The sequence below is a fragment of the Nicotiana tabacum genome, chromosome 16, assembly GCF_000715075.1.
Source record: "Nicotiana tabacum cultivar K326 chromosome 16, ASM71507v2, whole genome shotgun sequence".
In the NCBI taxonomy this organism is placed as follows: Eukaryota; Viridiplantae; Streptophyta; class Magnoliopsida; order Solanales; family Solanaceae; genus Nicotiana; species Nicotiana tabacum.
The window spans coordinates 79,538,633-79,565,638 of NC_134095.1; the positions used below are offsets into that span (position 1 = coordinate 79,538,633).

General features: G+C 35.5%; 2 protein-coding genes across 3 annotated transcripts; both read left to right on the forward strand.

Annotated features, from left to right (window-relative positions):
* Nucleotides 1-301: 301 nt before the first annotated feature.
* LOC142170297 (uncharacterized) lies at nt 302-6,325 on the forward strand. The gene is made up of 13 exons (XM_075232176.1): nt 302-751; nt 957-985; nt 1,429-1,642; nt 2,249-2,881; nt 3,191-3,481; nt 3,617-3,755; nt 3,904-4,113; nt 4,224-4,286; nt 4,362-4,797; nt 4,889-5,009; nt 5,098-5,618; nt 5,718-5,924; nt 6,121-6,325. Exons 1-13 carry the CDS (start codon nt 302-304, stop codon nt 6,323-6,325), a joined length of 3,519 nt encoding a protein of 1,172 aa, XP_075088277.1.
* Nucleotides 6,326-19,544: 13,219 nt separating this feature from the next.
* On the forward strand, nt 19,545-26,481 carry LOC142170717 (uncharacterized). 2 transcript variants are annotated; one of them, XR_012700113.1, is made up of 2 exons: nt 19,545-20,378; nt 25,452-26,481. XR_012700113.1 is itself a non-coding variant. In XM_075232981.1 (2 exons), exon 2 carries the CDS (start codon nt 23,277-23,279, stop codon nt 24,537-24,539), a length of 1,263 nt encoding a protein of 420 aa, XP_075089082.1. In that variant the 5' UTR covers nt 19,564-20,378; nt 23,276; the 3' UTR covers nt 24,540-25,429. The 2 variants fall into 2 exon arrangements, 1 of the variants encoding a protein (XP_075089082.1); XM_075232981.1 differs by lacking the exon at nt 25,452-26,481 and adding an exon at nt 23,276-25,429 and having other exon boundaries at nt 19,564-20,378.
* Nucleotides 26,482-27,006: the final 525 nt, after the last annotated feature.

Genomic DNA, 27,006 nt, shown 5'->3' on the forward strand with positions numbered 1-27,006 from the left:
AAGCTTCCCACGCTTTTCTTCGTTCTTTAACAGTTAACAAGTAGACTAGAGTACAGTTTCCAAATCTCCATAGCCAACCGATGAGAACGTAAAATTTACTCACATTCGAGTTTTTAATTTTTTCTTCCGATTCCGTTCTGTCTCTTCGTCTAGTACCTATTTTTGGGTGACATTTTTGCTTTGGGTGAAATTTTTGCTTCTGAAAGTACATTTTAGCGAAAGTGGGTTTTCAAAATCATAGGATTTTTGTGTTTTCCTTTGTACTTTTGTGAATCAATGTCTATGGGTTGATGTTTTCTCTATGGGTCGGAAGCATTGTGCGCGTAGATGGTGGCACCGTGGACAATATCATTCTTCAACACAAGTAGCTGCTAAATCCGTTGCCTCAGCCATGTCTGTTCCTAGTTTTTCCTTATTTTCTGATTCTCAGTCTCTATTTAGTCGTAACCCTAGCAGTAGTCATGTTGAAAACACAACTGAAAATGTAGAATTAGAGGGTGGAAAAGGCAACAATATTAATGCTTCGTCAGTCGATGAAACTCCCTACCTATCATTATCCGACACAAATTCTGAACCAGTCATAGGAGGTGTTCATGTGACTGATAAGGGAAAAGGTAAAGTTGTTGAGGATTCTGAGTTAGGGGGAAGCCGACGTGAATCCGTGCCTAAAATAGAGACTCAACCAGTAGATATTGATTGTAGCGATGATTCTCAGTTAAAGAAGAAAAAAATTGGTATCGCACCCAAGAGGGTAATTTTCTTACAATTATGATCTTTGAGATTTTTAATGTATAGTACATTGTTATTTTTTGATTTCCTGTTATGATTTTGAATTATATTATAGTTATAGTCAGTTGTGTTAATTTTAAGTGAATTCTATTTCTTCAAGTTCATTCTGTACATTTAAGAGAACTGTTGTAAATTTATTACGATTTTCATTTATCTGTTTATTCCAGCTATCCGTTTCATCAATGTTCAGTGCGACGTAATAGTGTTTATAGCTGTCAAAATCCATCACTAGATGATTAACTAAGAGAAAATCAAGTACCAGCGAATTTTGAGTTTTTGGGTGAAGTTCATTTGAGCTGTTCTATGTGTATGTTTCTGTGATATTAGCAAAATTTAGGCCTATCATTCTGCTTAGAAGAAGTAAAAGATATCATTTTGTATACATTGTGTTTGAGCGTGAAGGAATTGAGTGATCTTTTCTAGTATATTGTACAGACCAGTTAATTTGCAATAATGAGCTTGTTAATTTTGGATGGCATATTTGTCTTTGTTATTAGTTTCTCAATGTTTTAGAATCAATATAGACAGATTAAATTAATGTTCTGCTTGAGGTTTAAAAAGGGCCACTGATTCAGTAGCTGTTGTAGTCAACCATATTTATTGAAGTCAGAGCTGCTCTGTGTGATTTCTGATTTTCAGCTTTGCATTAGATGGTTTTGTACATGATTTAGTATTTAGCCAGTTGACAGTGGTGGAGAGAAACATGGAAGGAATGGGACCGTGTAAGTTAGGAGTGCAGAATGAGCTTTTCTTTATAAGTGGCATTGTGTGGATGGGGTCAATGGGCGAGAAGTGCTGGTACTGTAGCATAAGTTCCTTGTCGAATATTAGCTATCTTGTAATGCAATTTGATGTGAGTTTATGCTATTTTTTTACTTCCTTAGTACTCTTAAGAATATGCAAGATGAAAAGTATTTTGCTACTATCCTCTAAAATATGTATTTGATAGAATAATTTCCGAATACTGTAGATTTAATAGCTAAGTTTCTTTTGGCTTTCCCTCCCTAGTAATATTGAATATGCATCTTCAAATGAAACAACTTAAAGTAAGTTTATGCATTGATGGTCACTTAGTATTGCTGCAAATTGTTCCCACACTATTTTCCTTTTGTTTCTTTATAAGTAAAATTTATAGTTGCCGGAAATTAGTCAGTAGAATTATATACCTTGCTGGTATAGTTATATGTCGTGTTGGTATCGTATGGTAGTTGTAATATTTTTAGTTGGTTTAGTTGCATTTTAAGTGAATTCTATTTCTGAAATTATTTTATATGAACATGTTTTGCAATGTTGGGATTTCCTTGTGCCTATGGACTTAGATTATAAACCATAGGTTGATTGGGATACCAACTGCCATGTTATTTATCACTTGAAAGCGAATTTATCAAAGAGGCAACTTCGATTGTTTAAGAAAACATGCTTTGGCTATTTTTTGGATCTGCCACCAGTTATTGTGCAGATTCAGGTTATGCACCATTTGCTTATTAGAGAAGTACATCATGAGGTGAAAAATGAGATGCAGTTTGTAGTGAATGATTCTAGGTTGCGCTTTGGCTTGGGTGAATTTGCACTTGTTACTGGGTTGAAATGTAAGGGTGATATAAGTATAGAGAGCATAGCAGAGAATAGGTTGATTTCAAAATATTTTGGGACTGCATCCGTGACATTTGCCCAACTAGCAGACTGTTTTAAGAAGAAGAAATGGGAAACAGATGATGATGCGTTGAATATAGCAGTTCTTTATTTTGTGAACAACTTCTTACTTTCTCAACTCAAAACAAAGGTTATTTCACGGTCTTACATTGACTTGGTTGAGTGCGGTGATTTTAATAATTATCCCTGGGGTATAGATGTTTATAAAGCTACAATTGACTCGTGTTCCAACAAGTTTCAAGATAAGCCTTCTTTTTATAGACTCGGTGGCTTCCCGTTGGCTTTACAGACTTGGTTGTATGAATGCTGCCCAAGTTTGGATGGTCACTTTGCTGATCATCTTGGAAACAAACTTCCACGAATTTTGAATTGGGTAGTCATGGGTCAAATACCGAATGAGCGAGTTGCTTTGCAAATGTGTAGCTTGCAACGCGAGCAGGTAATTTTCTCATAGTTTTATTGCCTCTCTTAATGTTTTGGTACAGTAGTTTAGTCACAGTTGTAGCAATATCCCAGTTCAGTGATATACTCTGTTGGTATACATGTATACTATATCCCAGTTCAGTGATATACTCTATTGGTATACATGTATACTATATTGGTATCATGTATACTATATCCCAGTTCAGTGATATACTCTGTTGGTATACATGTATACTATATTGGTATCATATGGTAATAGGGATCTTTTATCTTTTCATACTTTATTATCATTTCTATTTCTAACTAGTGTGCTTCATAATTGCAGCTAAAGAACATCACCCCAACTGATGATAAGAAGCAACTATTTGATGTGCGTGGTCTAAACTTTGAAATTGAAGTTGAGTGCACTGGCAGTCAGCTTGATAGCTTTCAGGTTTTTGGCACTCAATTACCAAAGACACAAAGTATGCATGAAAGTACTGGAGGTGATTCCCAACCTACCAATGCTAAGGTAATGAAGGAGTTACAAGCTTTGAAGCTTTTTGTAGAGACCAAGTTTGAGGAGGTGCTTGTAGCTATTGGTAGGCAGTCAATGAAACCAGAAGGAAATTCAATGGTATTGATCTTTTATATAATATAATGTTATAGTATATTGTTCAAAGATGCAATATATGCTTATAAAATACTATTCCATTTTTTACTTTTAGTGCACATAGTATTCTTGTAATATACATAATACTAACATTGTTAGTTTCTCATTTTCAGCATAAGCAACAGGATAATGATCCTGACTTTCGTGAGGATGCATAATGATTATGACCAGTTTGAAAGTGGCCACGTTGAGAATGATCTTGTAGTTCTTGGAGATAGCACGCCCAAAGCGCCTTCTAGTATGTAAATCACAGATTGATTGATTTTTTTTTGCTGTTGTTTTTTGAAAATATTACTCTTGCTTATACTTTTATATGTTTAGTATCTGGTTTTGGTGGGGTTGGTCAAGGTTCATTGACTAGCCTTTTTTTTAAAAACTTTTTTCAGCCCCCTTCGTAAATGAGCATGATTTTGGCTTGGATTCTAACTTTGAACTATCTGCATCTGCAATTGATCAAATCACCGCTATTACACAACAAGCAACATATAAGCAGTCATCTCATGATGTTAAAAAGTCGGGTCCTGCTCCGCTGCCATCAGGAATCCCTGTACAGACACGAGCAGATGTTGTTATTGAGTCTAATACTGCTCCACAGGGTACGATGTTGATGTTACTAATTCTGTAGTTAGTATGTAAATGATAGGTTCTTGATAGTTTTTTAATTTTTATTTAAGTAATGATGCTGATAATGCTTTTATGTGTTCAGCATGTCGGGTTGATGGTGTTGGTCAAGTGGATGTTGGTGGCAGTAATGTGAATTTGCCTTCTGGTAATGTCTTCTATATATAACTTTTCATTCTTTTTTTCTAAATTTCTTAACTTTGTATATTTATTTATTTACTAGCATTTTCTAATTTAAGCTCCATGTCGACACGGGGTGATCTTCACTTGGATTCTGATTTTGAATATACTGATTCTCAACTTGATCTAATTGCTGCCATTACACAAGGAGGGAGACGTAATGTAAATCAATCTGGAAATGAACTGACAACTCGTGCTGTAAATAAGTCTAAACCTGATCAGTCGGTATCAAGAAGTATTGTCCAGATACAAACAGACGTTGAAACTACTCCTGTAGTTTTTGCACGGAGAAGGCGCCTCGCAGCTGTAAAACAGTCGCCGTATAAGAATGACTGGCAATCTGGTGTTAGTGCAGTTGGGGGATCCTCGAAGGTTATCAAAGGAAGATTTCCATTTGTAAATGACATTTCAGAGACTGTTGATTTTAAGCTTACGACTGCATTCTCAAACTTTGTTGAAGCAAACATGCAATTGGGAGAGTGCGTATTCGTTTCCATGTACTTTTGTTTTCATTTTTTCTTAATGTTTGTTGTTATATTTCTTATCCATATCTTCTTTTATACGAAATAGGGAAGTGTATTTACCTGGTGATCAAAAGCTAGAGCCTTGTTTTGACTTTGAAGTTGAACAGATTGATGATAAGACGTTTTTCCATACCTTAAACTATTCTGGCAGGCCGCTCTCTAGTTCGGTATGTGTACTGCTTTTTATTTTTGTTGTTGTAGTAGTTCATTCATATTGTTAGTGGTAGTCATGTTTTCTTCCTCTCTTTTTTGCAGCACTTGAATATTATATTCTACTATCTTAGGAAGAAGGCGAAATATGGAATTAATATGCCAATCAAAGTCACAACTACAAATACTCTTTTTAATAATATCATTCAAAGGGTTTTCACAGAATTTGTAAAAGGTGGGAAACAAGATCATTTGATTGATAGATCAGACGATATCATGGAGTACATGAAAGGATTTAGGATGCATTGCAACACTCCATGGCACCAGGTTGATCATGTCATTTTTCCAATTAATTTGGCAGAAATTTGGCATTGGATATTGGGGTGTGTGTCATTCCACAAGAGATGTTTTTACGTATATGACTCGCTACGTAGTCGAAAGCACAAAAAAGCTATTCAAAAAGTGGCAGAGGCTTATGCTGTGTTGATCCCCCTATTTCTAGTTAGTATTGAATTTTATAACCAAAGAAGTGACATTGTAGTAGAAAATGGTCTGCACATGGGAAAGAAGTTGACTGATCTTTTTGAGATTGAACTGATTACAAATCTGCCAACACAGCAAAATTCGTAAGAATAGTTACTTTTTTTTTACTTTGCTTTCCTCATTCATATTAACATTTTCACTTCTAATTCATTTTTATAGTCTATTCATTTGTTTTATTTCAGAGATTGTGGAGTATATATTGCTTGTTTTGCTGAGTATATTATTGAAGATCTTCCAATCCATGTTGCCAATTTTGATGTGGATGGTCTTCGAGCTAGGTTTGGTATACTGTTGTGGCACTATGGGAGGAACAAGCAGTTGCATGGCAAATCAAGTGAATCTGAGGCTCCAGTAGCACCTAAAAAGACTCGTGGAAAGAAACGCAAGAAGTAGTATAGGTCTCTTTTTGGTTTTAGTTAATCGTATCATGAAAACTTTGCAGGATTTTAATAGTTTTTGGTGAAGTATGGTATTATTAGTAGTAAATGACCTTCTGCTGATTCAAGACTGAAGGAAACTTGTGCCTTTATAAGATATTTCCAGTTGCTAATGTTTCTTTTGTCATATTTAATTATTCTGGTTCAGAATATGTGGTATAGATTTCTTCAAGTACATGGGGGTTATCAGTTTAGTTATGTCTCTTGATGCTGAAAATTTGCTGATCTTGTTTCTGATTTCAGCTTGTTTTATTAGGCTTTTCTTAGGCTTCTTCTATAAAGTTGTTGGTTTATTAGGATGCCGAGGTCCATTCCTTTGCCAGAGGGTAAGGTTTAATGGATTCTGCAAGTGAAAATTAGGGGCAGATGAAGCGAACACTTCCAACAACATACAATGTAGTTGTGACAGAAGTTAAATGATCTGCTTTCGAATGTGATGATGGTCTAAGCTTTAATGTTCATCTGTAGTTTTAGCATAAATGGTGTATTAGTGTAGTAGAACTATACACCAATCAGGTATACTGATATACCATTTGGGTATCACGTTGTATTTGACTCACCTTTTTTCCTTCAGCAACTAGATGTAAGTACTGACATGAGTTACAAAGCGTGCGCATTTTGGGTATCACGTTGTATCTGGTGCATCATTTGTATTTCTACACATATTTTGTTTTAGCCATATTAGTGCAATACCACTATATACCAGCGAGGTATACAAATATAACATTTGGGTATCACCTTGTATTAATGTACCTGATGATGTACAATAACTGCATGTAAATGGCTTCCAATTTGTTATACTTCAATACAGACATGAGCTGCAAAGCGTGCCCATTTTGTTAACAAAGTATGTACAAATGTTGCATTTGCAGCACCACTTCTATTTCTGCACATATTTTGATACTAATAAGATATACAGATATACCAATAAGGTATACAGATATACCACTTGGGTATCACATATATATTTTAGCATCTTTTTTCCTGCAGCAACTAGATGTAAATGCATCCCACTTTTATATACTAAAATAAAAAATAAATAGATTCTTATTGAAAATACAAGTAGCCATATAAATTTGTTGCCAAAAAGTAATTTCTCAAAGAACCATCATACCAAATATATGTCTAGTGCAAGAAATGCATTTTATTTTTTTGCAATTCAAATGCTATGATTCTACGATATATGAGTTCTATAAAAACATTGAAGCATTATATCAATCTCTCTTTGGAATATTTCGGCATGTTCTCTGGTTGTGTCCTTTTCTCCCGCATAGTGCACATGTAACTGTATTTCCTTCCCAGGCTCCTATGCCTCTCTTCTTTTTAGGTCTTCCTGGTTTGATTTTTTCTTTTGGTGGCAGTACCACCTGCGAAGAGACATGTTCTGGAATTTGCCACGTTGTTTCATCAGGCAATGAATTTACTGGTATCTCGTATGTTTTCATCAAGTAGTCTATGATGTAGTAATCCGAGCAATACTTGTATGAATCCATATGAATTTTTTGTATAACTGCCATTGCATGTGGACATGGAATATCATCTAGCTGAAACCTCCCACAAGTGCAGTTTCTTTCATGTAGACGCACCACATTTCTTGTTTGGCCATCAATTACTAAATGTAAGAATTCAGTTGATGGCAACACATAGTATAATTTTAATTAAGAAAAGTCATTAGCTATATGAAGTAATAGTATTTTTTAAATAACAATATTCAGTTGTTTAGTGAAATCACTAAGGTAAAAAAGTAAAAATACAGAACATATAGTGTTTTTATGATTTTGAAAATGCATACCGTCATCGTCTGTGATAAGATTGTATTATCTACCAATATTTTTTCATACTTTGCACCAATCTTCATAAATGATTCCACTGCATCCTTCCGATTGGTGTAATTCCATTTTTGAATCAATGTTGTCATTAAGTCAAGCAAATTCACAACTGGGATGTCTCTTGCGTGCTTGTTTGCTGCATTTACTGATTCCGCAATATTTGATGTCATGGTCATGGTTCTATTTGCCTTGGAATGCGCCCGGGACCATTTATCATATCCAATATCCATCAGGTATGTTTTCACTTTACTATCAATAGCTTCTAACTCTGTCATATGCCTGTTGAATTCTTCAACAATGTATGCTCTTGCTAACGCAAAATATAATTCTTTGATTTGTTTTTGGCTCTTCCTGAAGTTTGTCTTTATGTTGTTCCACAGATGGAACATACATGCACAATGAGGGACTTATGGATAGACAATTGAAGTTGCTTTTCATATAGCATCATGCCTGTCTGATACAATGCACATTCCCTCTCTTTGTCCATAGGTTTCTCTGAACTGCACGAAGAACCATTCCCACGATGCATTATTTTCCGAATCAACAATTGCATATGCAAGGGGTAGAATTTGTCTTGTAAACCCAAAGAACAAAATATCAATTACAACACACTATATTAATTTAGCATTTCATATAGTAGTATAGTCATAGGTAGGTGCAGGTGTGTAGCAAAACAACTATATACTCTGTTGGTATACTTGTATACCATACTGGTATCATATAATATTTGAAAATATTTTTTGTTTCTTTAACTGAATGTAATTGGATTGTACACAAAATATTAATTTAGTATTTCATATAGTATTATAGTCATAGGTACGTGCAGATGTATAACAAAACAACTATATACTCTGTTGGTATACTTGTATACCATACTGGTATCATATAATATTTGAAAATATTTTCTTTTTCTTTAACTGAATGTAATTGGATTGTACACAAAATATTAATTTAGCATTTCATATAGTAGTATAGTCATAGGTAGGTGCAGGTGTGTAGCAAAACAACTATATACTCTGTTGGTATACTTGTATACCATACTGGTATCATATAATATTTGAAAATATTTTTTGTTTCTTTAACTGAATGTAATTGGATTGTACACAAAATATTAATTTAGTATTTCATATAGTAGTATAGTTATAGGTAGGTGCAGGTGTGTAGCAAAACAACTATATACTCTGTTGGTATACTTGTATACCATACTGGTATCATATAATATTTGAAAATATTTTTTGTTTCTTTAACTGAATGTAATTGGATTGTACACAAAATATTAATTTAGTATTTCATATAGTAGTATAGTTATAGGTACGCGCAGGTGTGTAGCAAAACAACTATATACTATGTTGGTATACTTGTATACCATACTGGTATCATATAATATTTGAAAATATTTTTTGTTTCTTTAACTGAATGTAATTGGATTGTATTCTTACCCTCTGCGTCTTGCGTGGAAGCCGTGAGTATGGTCCCTCCATATGTTGACTTTAAAAAACTTCCATCAACTACAATTGTTGGCCTACAATAGACTCATCCTCTAATCGATGCATATATAGCTATGAATGCATACAAGAAGCTCCCATCTCCTTCAGTGTGTAGTCGTGTCACTAATCCTGGGTTAGCGTACTCTAACATATAAAGATATGTTGGCATTTTCTTGTATGATTCACTTGGTGATCGTCTCAATAATTGCATTGCTTTTTCTTTTGATCTCCATGCTTGCATGTAGCTTAAGTCCATACCATATGCTTTTTGGATGTCTCTCTGGATATCTGTTGGTGTATATATGGTTTTCGGGTCAACAAGTTTATCTTGTACCACAGCTGCAACAAAAGCTGAGACAGCTTGCTTTTGTGAACAAAATCTCTTATCAGTTAAACAACTGTGGACAGAATTGAAATCCGTCACTTTGAAAAGATTTGATGCTCGCAGGCTTGATGCTTTAAGTCTCCAAGTGCATCTTTCATCCACACATTCAAGGATATACCTGCTTATAATACAAATAAAGTTATGTATCATGTTTTATTGATAAAAAACACACACAAAAATCTATACAATTATATACTCACATGGTATACTCTGTTGGTATACTTATATACTGTATCAGTATCATATTTTGCTGATAAAAAATATAGACAAAGCAGCACAATTCTATACTCACATAGTATACTGATTTAGCATACATATATACTATATTGGTATTATGTTTTACTGATAATAACAAAGACAAACCAATACAGTTATATACTCGCATAGTATACTGATATAGCATACTTATATACTATACCAGTATCACTGATAAAAAACACAGACAAACCAATACAATTCCATACTCTCATAGTATACTGATTTAGCATACTTATATACTATATAGGTATCACATAGTTTTTTACTTGAAAACATGCAAACGGACCTTCTTGGGCATGATTTATGAACCCGATATTGACATTTTTCTCTAACGGCATATTGTTTCATAACGAGAGCCAACAGGTTCTTGTCTTCATAAATTTGTCCCTTTTCAACATTTTGATGAAATTATCAGTTATGATGTTTGCATCATCAAGTTCTAAAATGGCGTCATCTCCTTCTTGCACATCAAACGTAGTAATCATATCAGTGCTTTCAAATTGTGCAATTTCTGATAAAATTGGAGCAACATCAAAACTGGAGGTGCTTGCAGCTATAGTGTTTTTAGCAAACGACACACACAGGGGAAGTGTTGTCATCCCTGCACTTGATTTTTTCAATTCCATGTAAACACTAACACTCATATCGCTGCAAATTGTAATTGATGGATATCCTTGAGCAATAGTATACTGAATAACTATTGTTTTACTGTCCTTTTGCAGTTGCTTTGCAATTTCTCTGAGAAGTTGTTCAAATTTCCAAGAGGTCTTTATTAGAATTGCATCAACATGAAAATTTATGAAATTATTGTTATCATCCCATTCTCCACTATGCTGCAGCAGAATTGGAATATTTTCCATGATTCTGAAGTTATAATCACTTTTATGTCTAAAATTGAATCTCAACAATGCAAATTTCAACAGTGTTCGAAATCAACAGTGTTCGAAATTTCAACAGTATATAGCTGCAACAGATTTTTCGAAATCAAACCTCTAGATCTCCAAACCTAGATTAGAATTTTCAGCTAAAATTCAGAAGTTTAGCTCCAAAATCAAAATCAAAACAACAGCGAAATCAAAATCTGAAAACAACAGCGAAATCAAAATCCGAAAAGAAGATACGAATCAACATCTTCGATCTGTTTTTTCACACTTAGTGATCTTCAAATTAGGGAATGTCGGTGGAAATCTCAATTTTGTGCGCTGATTTTCTGAAATTTTGAGCAACTTTTGTGTTTTTATAGGTAGAGCATTAAGCGTGGGGTAGTTATTTTGATATTCCCATTTATTTATTAAATGGGTAGGAGATTATAATTATTTAGTGGGTAGAATTCTATAGTGGGTAGGGCAGGGTAAATAGTTTCACTTTTATAGGTACTCCTGTCTTTTCCCCTTTTTTTTCCCGCTAAAAATTTCTAAATGGTCATGATTTGGCCCAAAAAAGGTTTTACGCTATATTTGGGATTTGAAGTTTTGGTTTTCAAAATCTCTCATAAACTAGATTAATTCTATGAACAAACAAATATTTGAATTTTTTGAAAAAAAACTTCCAAAACTGATGGCCAAATGCCTACTAATAGCCTATTTGGCCAAACTTCTTTTAAAGCCAAAAGTATTTTTTTCCTTAACTTGAAGTGTTTGGCTAAGCTTTTTGGGGAAAAATACTTTTGAGGTGAAGTAAAAGCAGTTTAACGTAATATTTTTTACAGTTGTAGGGCATTTTTTACTCATGTATTGTTATTACATATGTTGGATTAGTCCTTGTTGTATTCTCTTGGTTCAGCATTTAACTCTAAGCAGGTAACAAGATATTTTTCATTATCAAATTTATTTTGTTATGTACCTTTTTTCTCTCTATGGGTTGATAGTTGCTGGTTTTGGATAAAGATTTTATCAACAATCAGGTGAGCTTAAAATGTTTTTATTTTTGCATGTGTGAGTACTTTAATTAAGAATATTATAGTGTATGGCTCTATGCACTAGTTAGATATTCAAGTCGAACAAACAGAAATTACTGGGCTGAATAAACCGAAATCGAGTGGAGAAAAGCCAAACCATGTCGAGTATAATTAGGTATGATATTGGTAGATCATTTTAAGAAATCGAATGCCGAAAATACCGAATTGAAATATCTAAATATCGTACCATACTGACCAACAAATACTTCTAGCCCCCTTGACTCATTGAATCAATCAAATTGAACTAAAATAGTAATTTTGATATAGAATTTTTAAAATTTTTGAAATAAAATTTACATATTTAGAAACTACTTAAAAAAAATACTATAAGTCATAATAGTTAATAATTCAAAATAGAAAATATTTGCAAAAAAAAAAAAAATATATATATGGTAAAAAATACCTTGTTTAACTTCCCAAATAGTAATAGATTCACATAGTTGCCTTGGAAATACTCCAATAAGTTTATCATCTGATCTTTGGATGCCACTGAACATGATTAGATTTCCTATTAAATATCAATGAATTGGGGGGATTTGCATCTATATTCATTTTTTGGGTCACGTTTTAACTTATACCTGCTTTGCAAAAAAAATTGCAAGCGTACCTACTTTTCGCGTAACTTCAAACATACGAGCCTGAAGTAACAAAGGCAATCACGCAAACTTCAGCATTCTAGTAGATGGGCCTGAAGTAGCAAAAATTGTTGAACCAAGTATTGGCTGAAGTTTTTGTTTGTAATTGCTGAACTTAAGCATTCTAGTAGCTGAAATTTTATTCTCTATTTGCTGAATTTCAGCATGTTTTAGTTGAAGTTTTGTTCGATATTTGCTCAACTTCAGCATGTTTTAGCTGAAGCTTTGTTATGTTTGTGATGAACTACAGGGCTGAGGTTTGTTTTGTATTTGCTGAACTTCATCATTCTAGGAGCTGAAATTTTTGTTTATATTTGCTGAATTTCAGCATTCTTAGAGCTAAAGTTTTAAAACAACAATGACAAGTTGTCATTAAGATCTAGTTGCTATAATGGAATTATCAGAAAATTCAATATTAAGAAGAACCATCTTTAATTCTTTTTTTGGGGAATGAAATTTCAGATGTACTTAACGCAAAATTCATACATTAGTGCTAAGTCACTGTGTATTTCATATTCAATCAATAATACTTACACAGAGTCTCATGTGTTTGAGAGAGAAAAGAAGAAGAAGAAGAAGAAGAAGAGGAAAAGAAAGGAGCGTACATGTAGCAGGAAGAAGGAGGTGCCTAAAGTTGTAAACATTAGGGTATAGGTTAAATAATTTTAAAAATATGGGTATAGGTTAAATATGGGTGACCAAATATGGCGCCCCGTGCAATTTTTACATTAAAGTTGAGGAAATAACACTAAATGCCTATCACTCCCAAACTATTTACCCGGATTTGCCCATTTGGAAATTAATTACAACTCATATCTAGGCAATCTAAACTTATTACCCGTAAATTCACTTGTTTTTTTCCTTTTAATTTGCTTTAAGCTTTTACCCAGCGTGAGGGGCAAATTAAAAATGCAAATCATTTTTTCGTTCTGTTTTATTCTATGACTTGAATTCCAAGACTTCTGACTTCTACAAAACATTAATATGCCATTGGAGGACCTTGAAACTTTGAAACTATTAAATTGAGTTTGTGGTTATTTTGATCTGATTCTGACCGAGTATATTCGAAATGTTAATTGGAGGATGTGGCTATATTCTGAATCAATTTGGTGGAGCTTTTAGAGTAGATTTTTAAATCTTGAGTTGAAATTGAGTTGAACGGAAAAGAAGACAGATTTGTACTGTATACCAAAATGGTATATTGTATATTGTATTGGTAATGATAATTAATTCAAGAGTATATAATTAACTACAATAGTATATTACTAATTTTTTTTGAAGGAATGAACTAATCCTCTATATACCAAAATAACATATTATAAACCATTTTGGTTAATTCAATAGTGTATAATTTATTGTGTTGAACTGGCGAAGAATGTATATTATATACCAAAATGATATACTATATACCATATTGGTATACAGCTCATTCCAATGATATACTATTATAGTATGCTATACAATGTTACGGTATACTCTTACAATTAAGTCCTTTTAGAATTTTTTAGAATATTTATTGATAACTGATATTATTTCAGTTTAATAATTTGAATTTAATAATTTTCTTTAACTCTTTGCGTACAATTGTATACCGTGTTGGTATAACTATATACTATACTGGTATCATATGTTAGTTAATATGTTTTAATTGTATTAGCTACATTTAATTGTTACACTATTTGATTTTTCTTTAGTAATAGTATAAAAAAATAAAAAAGATAGTGTAAATAGTAAATGAAATTAGATTATGAAGATAAAAAAGAATATAAAAAGAAGAAGTTAAATGAAATTAGAAAAGGAAAAAAGAAAAAAATAAGAAGAAAACGAGAAATAAAGAAAAAAAGAAAAAGAAGAAGAAAAGAAGCATAGAAATAAAAAAGAATTGGAGAATAAAGAAAAAATTCCTCACAAAAAGTACTATGGATAGGAAATTTTAGTTTGATGGGTAGACAAGAGTAAATAGTTTTGTTTTTGTGGGTAAGTGTGTTATTCAATGCGGATGAACTGGCTTCTTGCATTATTATGCACATTATAATTTGAAACACTAACTTGTGGACCTCCTTATACCCTTTCTATCTTAACCTCTATTTAGTTTCTAGTAGGACTGTTCAAAATCGAAGCGTAACCGTTAATCGAACGACAAAAACGACTTATTGGATATTTGATATCGGGTTATCGGGGTAATAGTTGGTGAATGAATTGAAATTTTATAATTAACGGCTTAATAGTTTGGGGGCGGATTAGCCAATTTTCTTATCGGATAAATCGTTAAGCTGTTAAGAATTTTCATATTTACACTTGTTACCCCTATGTATATAAAGTAGTAATATTTAAAGTCATGTTGGAGAATAAACCTTGAATATCACAGAAGTAGATGATTATTCTTCTTAATCAGGCTACCGATATCATCAATTTGTGGCAACAGAGTGGTGGTGATATAGCCTAAGCTTTCAAAGAACAAGATATGTATATTGTGCTGCCACTGTACGTCATCATTTTATTTATTATCATGATCTGATAAGTAACAGATGTAGAGTGCATATGCTTAAGCCACAATCTTGAACTATATGATAAACAAAAGATGTTGATCATCATTGCCATCTAAGAGAAAAAAAAGCTTTATTTTACAAGGATAGTCTATTGAGATTGAGAAGCCTATATCTCTCTCTGTACATGAATTTGTTATTAGCAATATTGCTAAAACCAACTGGATTATATAAATGCTCGACTAGAAGCGAGTACCGAGCAGATGTAATGCTTTACTCCAAATTTTTCTAATTTCTAATTCTCAATTTTTTTATTGTCTATTTAATTTAGCCGATAAATCGCCCGATAATCCTAATTTGATATCAATTCGCCCGATGTCTTATTGGATGGCTAGCGGATTACTATATTTAATTTATAAACCGATAACCCATAAGTCAAACCGTTAAAATAAATATTTGCCCGATCCGCCAGTTAAGCACCCCTAGATTCTAGAATAATATTTATTAAGAAATCCAATTGTTAAGTTATTATATCAACTGTTATTTTTAAACCACTTTGGATATCATTCAGAGCAATAGCAAGATCTAATTTCCATAGCTAAGGTCATTGACACAGGAAACATAAAATCTCTTTGTAGACAAAAATATTCACAGTTACTTTCCACGGTGCCAAGGTTGTTTATAGACGTCCATCTGCTTTTCTAGATGTGGAATAATAACAAAGAATCATATTGTTCCAAATTGAAGTCTCTTGTGTAGTGCTCGATGAGTTGTTTATATTTAGAACGCATGAGTGCTTTATAATCAAACTTGGAGTCGTGCAAATATGTGCCATGATTATTACATGAAAGCAAAGTTCCTCTCCTTTCCTAGGTGGTTATAATCAATGTTGCGCGGACTCTCTAAAATATTGTCGTACCGTGTCGGATTCTCTAAAAATACACACAAAGAATCCGACACGCACCCTACGACATTTTCGGAGAATCGGAGCAACATAAGTTATAATTACTATTATCAATGTAATATTACAAGGGTTTAGAGACTTTCAATAGTTATTGTTAAAGTCAAGCTTCCTGCATCACTTGCTATGGAAGTACATAAGATCAATGTATTTGATCTGGTCATTTGTTAATTTTTGTGTTTGGTTTTTAGTTGGCCAAATACATAAGCTATATTTTTCTAACTAATTAGTAAAGAGGTGTTCAATCAGTGGCGGAGGCCGGGTCTCCGCTAAGGGGTTCAACAAGAAAAAAGTTAAAATATATTGTAGCTAGTGGAATTGAACCTATCATACAAAAATTTTGAACCTCCTTGATCACTAAGCTACACTTTTGGGTTGTATGATGAAAACAAATTTTGACTCATATATACAATGTAATGTTTTGAAAAAGGGGATTCGGGTGAACCCCTTCCGCCCCCTAAATCCGCCCCTGTGTTCAATAGGCACACTTTGGATATTATTGCAATGTCTAATAGGAACAAGCCTTAATTCAAGTGTCAAAACGAAAGTTGAAGAAAACATTAAGAGTCGCTTATGTATTTGGCCTTTTTAGTTTTTACCATATTTTCCTTGCAAAACAGTAGAAAAATTCCTGTAGAAAAATTTGAATGAGTTCTGATGCATTTTCACCTTTTTTTTCTGGCTTCAATTTTTCTTACTGCAAAGGAGTTAACGATACCATTCTATATTACTGATATAACTGTGATGTTTCTCATGGTGTTAAGATATTGTTCCATCTTATTAGTACTGTACAGGCTTACTATATTCAAGTTAACCTTTCCAAGTTATTTTCTCAAAGAAGTGTAAATAGCACGGTATAGCCAGTTTTCGGACTGGTCATTCAAAAATAGCAAGCGTTTACGAAGTCAATGAAAAATAGCCACTATTTTGCTGCAATAGAGACCGGTCCAGCATAATATACTGGAGTTCGGTGCACCTGTGTATGAACTCCAGCATATTATGTTGGACCGGTATACTTTGCTGACTCTAGTATAATATACTGGAGACTGGAGCACCAGTGCTCCAAACTCCAGTATATTATACTAGACAATTATACTTGCTGGACTGGAGTTCTAGTGTACTTATGCTGTAACTCCATTATATTATGCTGGAGTTCCAGCATACTTATCCTAGAACTCCAGTATAATATGTTGGAGTTCAAGCATACTTATGCTGGAACTTCAGTATAATATACTGGTGTATTTTCCGGGTTTTGAACAGTGTTTTCGCTCAGATTTATCTTTACATGAAAAGTGGCTAAATTTCGATTACTTTTGAAACTGAGCTATTTTTAAACGACCAGTTGTAAATCTGGCAAAGCTCACTTGCTGATGCGCTTTTGATGTTGAGTTAATTAAATTTGGTCAAATTAAATTAAATTCTGAAGTGAAACAATTTTTGTGTACGCCAGAGTAATGTTTGCTGTCCAATTTGGCCAAAAAAGTAATTGGAGATGAAGCAAATGTACTAATTAAGTACAACTTGGTTTTACATACCACCAACTGGTGCGATGGATGGTTGGGATGGTCGGGATACCTGATTCGACCCTTGAAAATGGAGAATTTCTTGGCAGGGAATGCGGCATGAATCCTGATTTCGGGATAGTCAGCTTCGAATTCTAGATGGTTAATAGGTCATTTCGCTCTAACACTAAATAAATTGTTTTTAAAGCAAATTTGCCGATGAAAAAAGCAATGCCACATATGTGCATTGTTCTTGTATTGAAGAGTTTGACTTTCTGGTGTTATGACTTATGATCATGTTTCAACTTTCAAGTATAAAATAGTCCCACATATAACATCATTCTTGATTAACTATTTAACCTGTCTTTTTCCTCCTGCAATGTATTACGTCCTTTGGAAGAAAACCCACAAAAAAATTATTCACATTGGTCTAATAACTAACATCCCTGGACCTAGTAATATATCACAAAATTTCACAAGGAATACTACATAAATCATAGTCGATGTAACAAACTGCTTTCTTGAGAATGACATTAATTCATATTGTATCCACATAGTAGTCTTTTTGTATTCAAATTCTGTTGACTGTCAGTGAGATGCTTCAAAAATATTTTTTTGTGTGTGTTGGGTTTAACCATCCAGTATGTGCAACCGACCGTGAGCATGTGATTTTTGCCTCACGAATCACTCCAAAAGAATTCCCAAAATTAGGTCTTTTCTTTAATTATGTGTTATTTTAGAAATTACTGTGCGATTTTCCTGATTGTTTGCATATGTTTGTGTGCATGTTTAATTCTACCAATGCATTAAAAATACAAAAATATAGCATCTGCATTTAGAATTTGATTTTTACATTTTTTGGAATTAATTTAATAATTAGGTGTTTACAAAAATGAAAAATTCAAAAAAAAAAAACATATTTTTGTATAATTTTTGTGATTTCTTTTAATTTAGTATTTAATTATTTATGATAAGTATTTAGAGTTAATTAATGTTTTTAAGCTAATTTGGGTTTTTATAATTTAAATATAGGATTTTTAGTTTTAATTTTTGAAAAAGGGGAAGGAAAGAAAAGGAAAAAGAGTTAATGAAAGAGAAGTTATGGTTTTGGGCCATTGCTTTAAACCAAAATAGGCCCAAAACATTTTCCTTGATAAATCGTCCAAACTGGCCCAAAAACACGTCCAAAACCCGGTCCAAGAGGCCCCTCGCCCAGACTATTGAAACGACGTAGTATGGGAGAAAAACTACGTCGTTTCAGTGTCAACGAATCCCAACACGGTCTCCCACTTAACCAAACGACGCCATTTAAACGGCCTTTGATCTGAGCCGTTCATTCCCCCACATCCAACGGCTTAGAACATCACCCACAACCCGACCCCGACCCGTCCACCCAATGCCCGGTCCGCCCCAACACCCACTTAGTCAAAACGACCCCGTTTGTGATTAGTAATTCAATCGGAGCCGTTGGATTCCAATTATCCAACGACCCAAATTAAATCGCTAATATAATCTACACAAAACCCTTACCCCTACCCCAAACCAAACCCCCTACCTCTTCGTCTCTCACCATCTCTCAGAGACCCCCCCGTTAGCCCCGCCCTAAACCACCGCCTGCCGCCTGCCGGAAATCGCCTACGGTGGCAGCCGGCGTCCAAACACTACCAAGTTTACACCCCTGACTCCTCTCCACCTCTCCATTCCAAACCCCCAAACCATTTCCCTCGAATCTCAGCCAAACCTTTCGAATATTAGTTCAAAAATCGACCCCGAACCCTAACTTACCCAATCACCCCCAAACTAACACCCCTTGACCACCACAACTCCCCCTTCCCAAATCCATAGCCAGCTTCCTTCGAATATGGTCCAATCTGCTCGAATCTTAAAAACAAGGGTTCGAGTCTTAAAAGCCAAAATCCAAAAAAATTGATGCTCCAGTTCCTCATAGGTTTAGGACCGATTTTATCACAAAATAAGGTTATTCACTTGTTCTTGACAAAGAACAAGTGATTGACCTTATTTGGTGATTTAAATCAGAGGGTCAGTCACAAAGTCGATCCGAGCAGGTGAGTTCTTTCCTTTTTTTTTATTTATTTTTGTTAAATTTTATTCTGATTGTCCATCTCTTCCCCATTTCTTTTATTTTCTATGGTTGAATTCAGTTGAAATTCGACCATATCCGCGGTTCAGAATGTGTTATGTTGTTTCATTTGCTTTGTGAATAGGTTCTTTGTTTCATTAATTGTATTTTCAATGTGTTTAAATTTCCAGAGTCACATCTTAGTCAATGTAACTGGCATTAATTTGAGAATTCGGGCAGTTTCTTGTTCAATTGTGTAAATAATCAATTTGATTACTGTAAGTTAATCCTCAAAAACTATTTAAGTTGTCACCTAACTTGAGAAGCTTCTAAATGGGTGGTAGGGTAGAAATTGCATTACTGAATTAATTAAAAGCACTAAACTAGTGGATAATTAAGAAATGAAAAGCGGAACTGATAGTGGTAAATGCACTAAGTTGAATGCTTATAAATAGATACTGAGTTCATACACAAGGAGGAGGAGAACATGTTCTGAAAAATACTGAAAAATACAGATTTTTAAGAGCTAAGAAGTGAGGAAAATCAGAATGGCTGAAAAACTTTAGAAAAAAACCACTGTTTCATTGAGTCCTTTGGTAACTTCTGAAATTTTCTGAGTGTTGAAAAATTCCTGGTTAAATGACAGTTGAAATGGATTAAGATCAATTCTGGTTTGAGGTTTTCTGGTTCACTATTTGGACTAAAATTGTTTTCTGGGATATCTTACTTCATTTTCTGGTTTGAGCTGGTCTAACTGGTTGATTCTGCTACCCTGATGTTTCTGGATAACATCTTATTTTGCTGGTTTTTGTTTGCTCAATATCAGGTACCTCTCGTAGCTTTTGATTAAGGAATGATTCCTGGAGATGTAATTTGGTTGGAGTTAGTTAAATGAAGGCTACATTCAAGTTGATGTCCCTGTTGCTATACTATTATGTTTTTGTCATATTCTGTACTTAGGCTTTGAATTATAGACATTAATTAGTCTTTCTTTTCTAAAACTGTGTGTGTAAGAGTAACCCATAGAGTATTTCGCATGTGTATTGATAAGTGGACTATGGACTTTGATTATTTAGGTTCATGTTTGATTTTGAGTTTTGGATCACCACTACTGTTAGTATTCTGCTGAAATTGCCATGTTCTAGTCTTGAAAAGCTGGCTGTTGGCATGTATGTGTGTTGGTTTATACAAATGCAATTTGGAAGTGCTAATTACTACTTGACAGTTAATCTGAGTTTTAGTATTCAAAAGGAAAGCTCATATGTAGGTTGTTTTTTTTAGGAAACATGACTATATCAGCAGGGTATGTCAATGATGTTTCAATTTCCAATATGTGGATGATGATCATGTGAATGTGTTAGATTATAACTAGTATGAGCGATGAATTACTTGTTTTTTTATTTAAAGGTTCAGCAGTAAGCATGTTCACTTAGTCTCCAAATTCCAATGATTGCCCACTTGCAGTACTTTATTAATTAATAAATGAAGTTGTAGGAACTTAAAAAGGATGTTTAGGAATGATTGTTCGTTAATTCCAATCGAGGTTTCTGTATTAGTGATTATTAAGTCCATTGTTGAGATTGTTCATAGACCTATGTTGTTCGAATGTCCTTGTTATTGTGCTTTCCAAATCTGAATTACATTCTGCTACTGCTCGGATTCGATCATGACCTCTTTGACATCCCATTTGAGCAATGCCTCATGAAAGTTTGGGCTCTCCATTTAAGTCCAGATAGGGTCAGCTTGGAACCCGTATTTTGCATCCTTGTGTTTCTTCGAGCTATTGGGCCTCACCTTAGGCCAAGCCCGAATTCTGAAAACTAAAGATAGACTAGACTTTACTTCACCTTAATTTGGACCCATGTTTGAGTTCAGCCGAGATTCCAAAGTAGGTGTAATTCCTTTAATCCTTATTTTATTGATAGGTCCTCTAGCTGAGGTGCGCCGTGCCAAACAAAATGCCAATCGCATGGCCCTAGTTTAAATTAATTTGATCCTTAGAATTCGAGGCGTGCCGTTTAGTCAATTTCCACGGCCCTTGCAAAGTTGCAAACGCGTAGTTGCTTTATGTGCGCCATTTTAATAAATTCACCTTCCTAAAATCGGGTGCGCATTTATATGACCCAAATCCAAATCTTAACAATGTTAGATAAAGTATGTTGCGGACTACAGGTGCATTTATGTGACGTGGTTCAAGACGTATTTTTGATAACGTTGAATTTTTCTTAAAAATTAATGAATAAAAGTGGTCAAAGTTAAAAATGCACATAGGTTCAAAATGTTCTAAAATCAGATAATATGCCACTTATAATAGTTGAGCGACCGTGCTAGAACCACGGAACTCGGAAATGCCTAACACCTTCTTCCGAGTTAACAAAATTCCTTACTCGGATTTCTGGATCGCGGACTGTAATACAAAGTCAATCTTTCTTCGATTCGGGATTTGAACCGGTGACTTGGGACACCATAAATTATCCCAAGTGACGACTCTGAATCTTAAATTAAAATAATCCCGTTTCGATTGTCCTTTAATTGGAAAAACTCCCTTATACCCTCTCGGGGGTAGTAAAAAGGAGGTGTGACAGCTCTGGCGACTCTGCTGGGGACCAACGAACCCAGAATCTCTGGTTCAGGGTTCAAGAATTTGAGCTTAGAATAACTATTATATTTGGCTTTATTTATTATCTGGTTTTATTCACATGTTTGGGCCTAATGTGCTAAATGTTGCTTTTTACAGCTTTGATATTGTTGAACTGTATATAAAATTGCTACGAATCCCTCCTCTCTCTGAATCTTCTAAATCATCTAGGAAGTGTGCACTTCGTGTGACTTCTTTTCTGTTAGAGTCATATCCCAATTTTAGAATGAGGTTCGGACAAGTTGTAAAACCTGTGAAGTTTCTGTATTCCCGGTACGCTGCTCCCCCTCGGCTCGAGCTGTCCGCTCGGGTAAGCGAGGTCTAGAACAATACACCTAGGGTTTTAAACCTAGTATAACAAAACCTCATGCCGGATCCCTAGTAGGAATGCTTGTTTGCATCACGTGCATTTGACTTTGGGGACTCAACACAAGGGTTGAGTCCGTCTAGGACAGGTGTACCCAAATTAAAAAGACCATACTGATGCATATTTTTACGTGCTTCTTGTGCATTCATTTGCTTTGGGTTCGCATGCTGACCGGCTTTTGAATGATGAGAGAAAAGTTGGAAAAGAAAATAACGGTACAAGGGTTGAGTGAGTTAATCACCTGTTTTGAAAAAACCAATGTCCAAATAGTACTGAAACTCCGCCGATTTTTTTTTTTTTGAGAAAAATGAAATGAAAAAAAAGAGTTTTGTTTTCAAAAATAGTTTTATTTGCCCAAACTACGCCAGTTTGATTCTCACCGGATGTGGGATACGTAGGCAACCCTCATCGGGTCCAACTTTCCCTTTTTGCAAGGATAGCCCAAAAACAACAAAATTTTGATTTGTGTCACAAATAAGTCGGGTGATGCTTAAAATAAGCCGAATGTCCCCAAAAGGGCGCCGGAAGGCTGTTTTTGCAAGAACAATCACCTTGGATCATTTTTAACGGTTAGCAGGCACAACCTTAAAATCTTCTTCCCCGAAGTGCTGAAAGGCCGTATTTGCGAAGCCTAGTTTGTTTTTGAAAGGAATTTTTTTTGAAAAATGGTGTTACTTTTTCTTTTTGGGTCAAAATAATCACCTTAATAAATGTGCAGGATGAACACAAACAAAATTGAACCCTTCACAGTCCTTAATGAGATCCCCTTAAAGCTCCACATGTGGTGGAATGATCTAGGAAAAGGCAGCAGAGAAACAATGGTAAAAGTTCTGGGAGGCCTCGTCGGACTATTGAATGTCAAGCCAAGGTTGGACATAATTGAAGCTTTAATACCTTTTTGGGACCCAACTCGCAATGTGTTCCGCTTTTCTGACTTTGAGCTTACACCTACATTGGAGGAAGTTGCGGGTTATGCGGGCCTTAACGGAAACCTTAGAAGTCGATATCTATTGGCACTAAGACCAGTATCCCCCCACAGATTTCTGGATTTGCTGAGTATTAGTCGGGATATTCAGGACGAAAACTTATCTGAAGGGTATTGCATGCTCCAATTCTTGTATCATCGATATGGTAACCCACGAGGTTTTGAAGAACCGAACACTGGTGTAACCCATGTCGGAAATAAAGACAAATGGGAGGCAAGACGAGGTTTAGCTTTTATGGTAGCCTTCTTGGGTATTGTGGTTTGTCCGCAAAAAGATGGTAATATAGAGATAGGTCTTGTAGGAATGATCGATGTTGCAATCAAGAAAGCCAACAGCACTGTGGTTCCTCCAATCTTATCTGAAATCTACCGAGCCTTGACTATCTGTCGGGAAGGGGGAAAGTTCTCCCAAGGCTGCAATCTGTTGCTACAATTATGGATGCAAGAACATCTCTGCCACCGGGTTGGGTATATGAATTACGGTTTGACCGGTTTAAGCTGCATTGAAGAATTCGGAAGACGAGTGGCAGGTATTGAATTCCCCAAAGGAACTAAAGCTTGGATTACACATTTGAGATCCTTGACTGCTGACAAAATTGAGTGGACATTCGGATGGCTTCCTATCACCGAAGCATTGTACACGTCAGCTAAAGTATGTTATATCCTCTTAATGGGGATCCGGAGCATCCAGCCTTATGCTCCCTTCAGGGTTTTGCGCCAATTAGGAAGATTTCAAACTGTCCCCAATGATGAAGATTTGAGTAAATATGCCATGGAACTGGGCCCAAAAGTAGCATTTCCAGAAGGGAAAATTCGCCATATATGGAATGAATGTAGGTTTCTTGAACCTAAGACCATGGTGCGAGATTTAGCTAAAGGTGAAGTGGACCCTAAGTACATTGCCTGGTTCGACAAAAGATTCCAGATCCCCGAGAGGCCCACAAAGAGACCCCATGTCCAACAATTCACCGATGGGGCACAGGTGCAATGGGACTGATTGACCAAAGAAAATGAGTACAGGGCCAAAATAAGCCAGTTGGAAAGGCGAGTCATGGAGCTTCAGTTTGAAAATGGTGTTCAAGCCGCTGCAGACAAGTGAGAAAAGAAAAAACTAGCTCAAGAAAATGAGGCTCTCAAAGCTCAGATCCAGAAGATGAAAATAGCTGCCAGAAACCCGGAAAGAAACCGGGCTGATAAAAGACTCATAAGCGGTCTGAAAAAGAAAGCCCTCGAGTGTCAAGAAGACCTGGAAAAATCTGAAGCTGGTCTAGCGAAAATGCGGGCAAAATGGACAAAGAAGGCAGAAGAGCGAGCACAGTTTGTGCAACAAATGAAGAGGAACTATGAAGGGACCATCCTATCCTAAGAAGAAAGATAGCCACTCTCGAGAATGAGGCAGTCAAGCAGGCTAAAGATTTCAAAGCTGATAGGAAGCACTGTTATGATCTGATGGCTCAGATGGAGGAAGGAATACAGCAGTTGCAAAATCAACACCTTCATGACTCTCAAGTGTTAGAAGCCCAAAATCAGCAGATAGGGCAGTTGCTTCAGGAAAAAGGCAGAATTAGAGAAAAGATTAGAACCATCGCTGACTACATTACTATGAAGTGCCAAGCGTGCGAGGACATGACTCGTACCACCTTTTTCACTGCAGTGATGACTTTCGTCTGCCAAGTTATGAGTGATTTGGAGCGACTGCAAGGGGATCTCGCATTTAGGCCCGCGACGAGACCGAATGATGTCCCGCGGGCACCAGGAGCAATAATGTATTCTTGATTTTACTTGAATATGTACCTTTCTTTTCCTTTTTGAGTCTTTTAGCTTTGAATCATTGTAATGCAAAGAGTTTCCTCTTTATGAGAAGAATTGAAAATATTTTGTTATTCATTTTTACACTTTATTGCGCCAGGATTCATGCCGCCAAGGCAGTACCGTCTACCTTGCATCAGATGGTTAAATTTGAATGGGACAGACAGGAAATTGTGGTGCACGGTGAGGATAATATGTGTGCCCAAAGTGATGCCATCATACCTTTCATCGAAGTTGAAGACGACAAAAGGGCCATGGGTATATCAGGTCTTTGACGCAGTATCAGTTGAAAAGATCCCAGAGGGGAAAAGTATTCCAGTTCCTAAGGTAACAACAGCGTCAGTCATGGTGGCTTCTGAGATGTTGAAGAATGGCTTCATACTTGGCAAGGGTTTGGGTGTTTCGTTGTAGGGCATCATACAGCCAGTATCTTTTCCCAAAAACCTGGATACCTTTGGTCTGGGGTTTAAGCCCACAACTGCGGATGTAAGAAGAGCCAGAAAGTTAAGGCAAAGGGAGTGGGTCCTTCCAAAGCCCATCCCGCGGCTGTCCAGATCATTTGTTAGGCCCAGTGCCAAAAAGTGCCCAACATCAACGATTCCCGGTTCATTGGCTGATGTTGATGGAGATTTGGATAAGGGGTTCGAGAGGTTGTTCAGTAATGTTAACATGATGGAAACTGGAGAAGGATCAAGTCAAGAGGATGTGCAATTCGTTGGGCCAAGTGCAAAGTTCAGTAATTGGGAAGCTACTCCTCTTCCCACTCGGAAGGAGTTTTGGTAGTTTATTTTGATTTTCCTTCAGTTTGTCTGGGTTATTCCAGGGTTGTAATCCAGATTGTTATCTTTCAGTCTGTTTGAGTGTGCAAACCTTGTTATCCTTTATCATTCAATGAAATGCAATTTCTCTTTCTTCATCATTCCTGATGGTTTTTCTTTTTGTTTTTCTTTTCTTTTCTGTAAAGTTCTTTTTATGCTGGTTCTAATGACATGACATGCATGAGGAATCCTCAGCCCAGTCTTAAACATCAATCTGATTTTGAAATAATAGTTCAAGAAGTAGATTGTGAGTACGAATCAGAATACGATGAGGATGAAGCCTTCGAAGAGATTAGTAAGGAGTTAATTCACTTCGAAGAAAAACCCAAACCCAACCTGAATGAAACAGAAGCAGTCAATTTAGGGGACACAGATAATATCTGAGAGACTAAAATAAGTGTCCAGCTCGAGCCAAAGATCCGGGAAGAGTTAATCAAAGCACTCATCGAATACATAAATGTTTTTGCGTGGTCATATGACGACATGCCGGGTTTAAGCACCGATTTAGTAGTCCACAAATTTCCCACTGATCCAGCGTTTTCTCCCGTCAAGCAAAAGTTGAAGAAATTCAAAACTGAAATGAGTGTGAAGATTAAAGAAGAAATTACCAAGCAATTGGATGCAAAGGTTATTCGGGGCACTCGATATCCTGTTTGGTTGGCTAATGTCGTGCCTGTGCCAAAGAAGGACGGCAAGATCAGAGTATGCGTCGATTACCGCAATCTTAACAAAGCAAGTTCGAAGGATAACTTCCCATTACCCAATATCCACATTTTGATCGATAATTGTGCCAAGAGTGAGATTGGATCTTTTGTGGATTGCTATGCCGGCTATCAT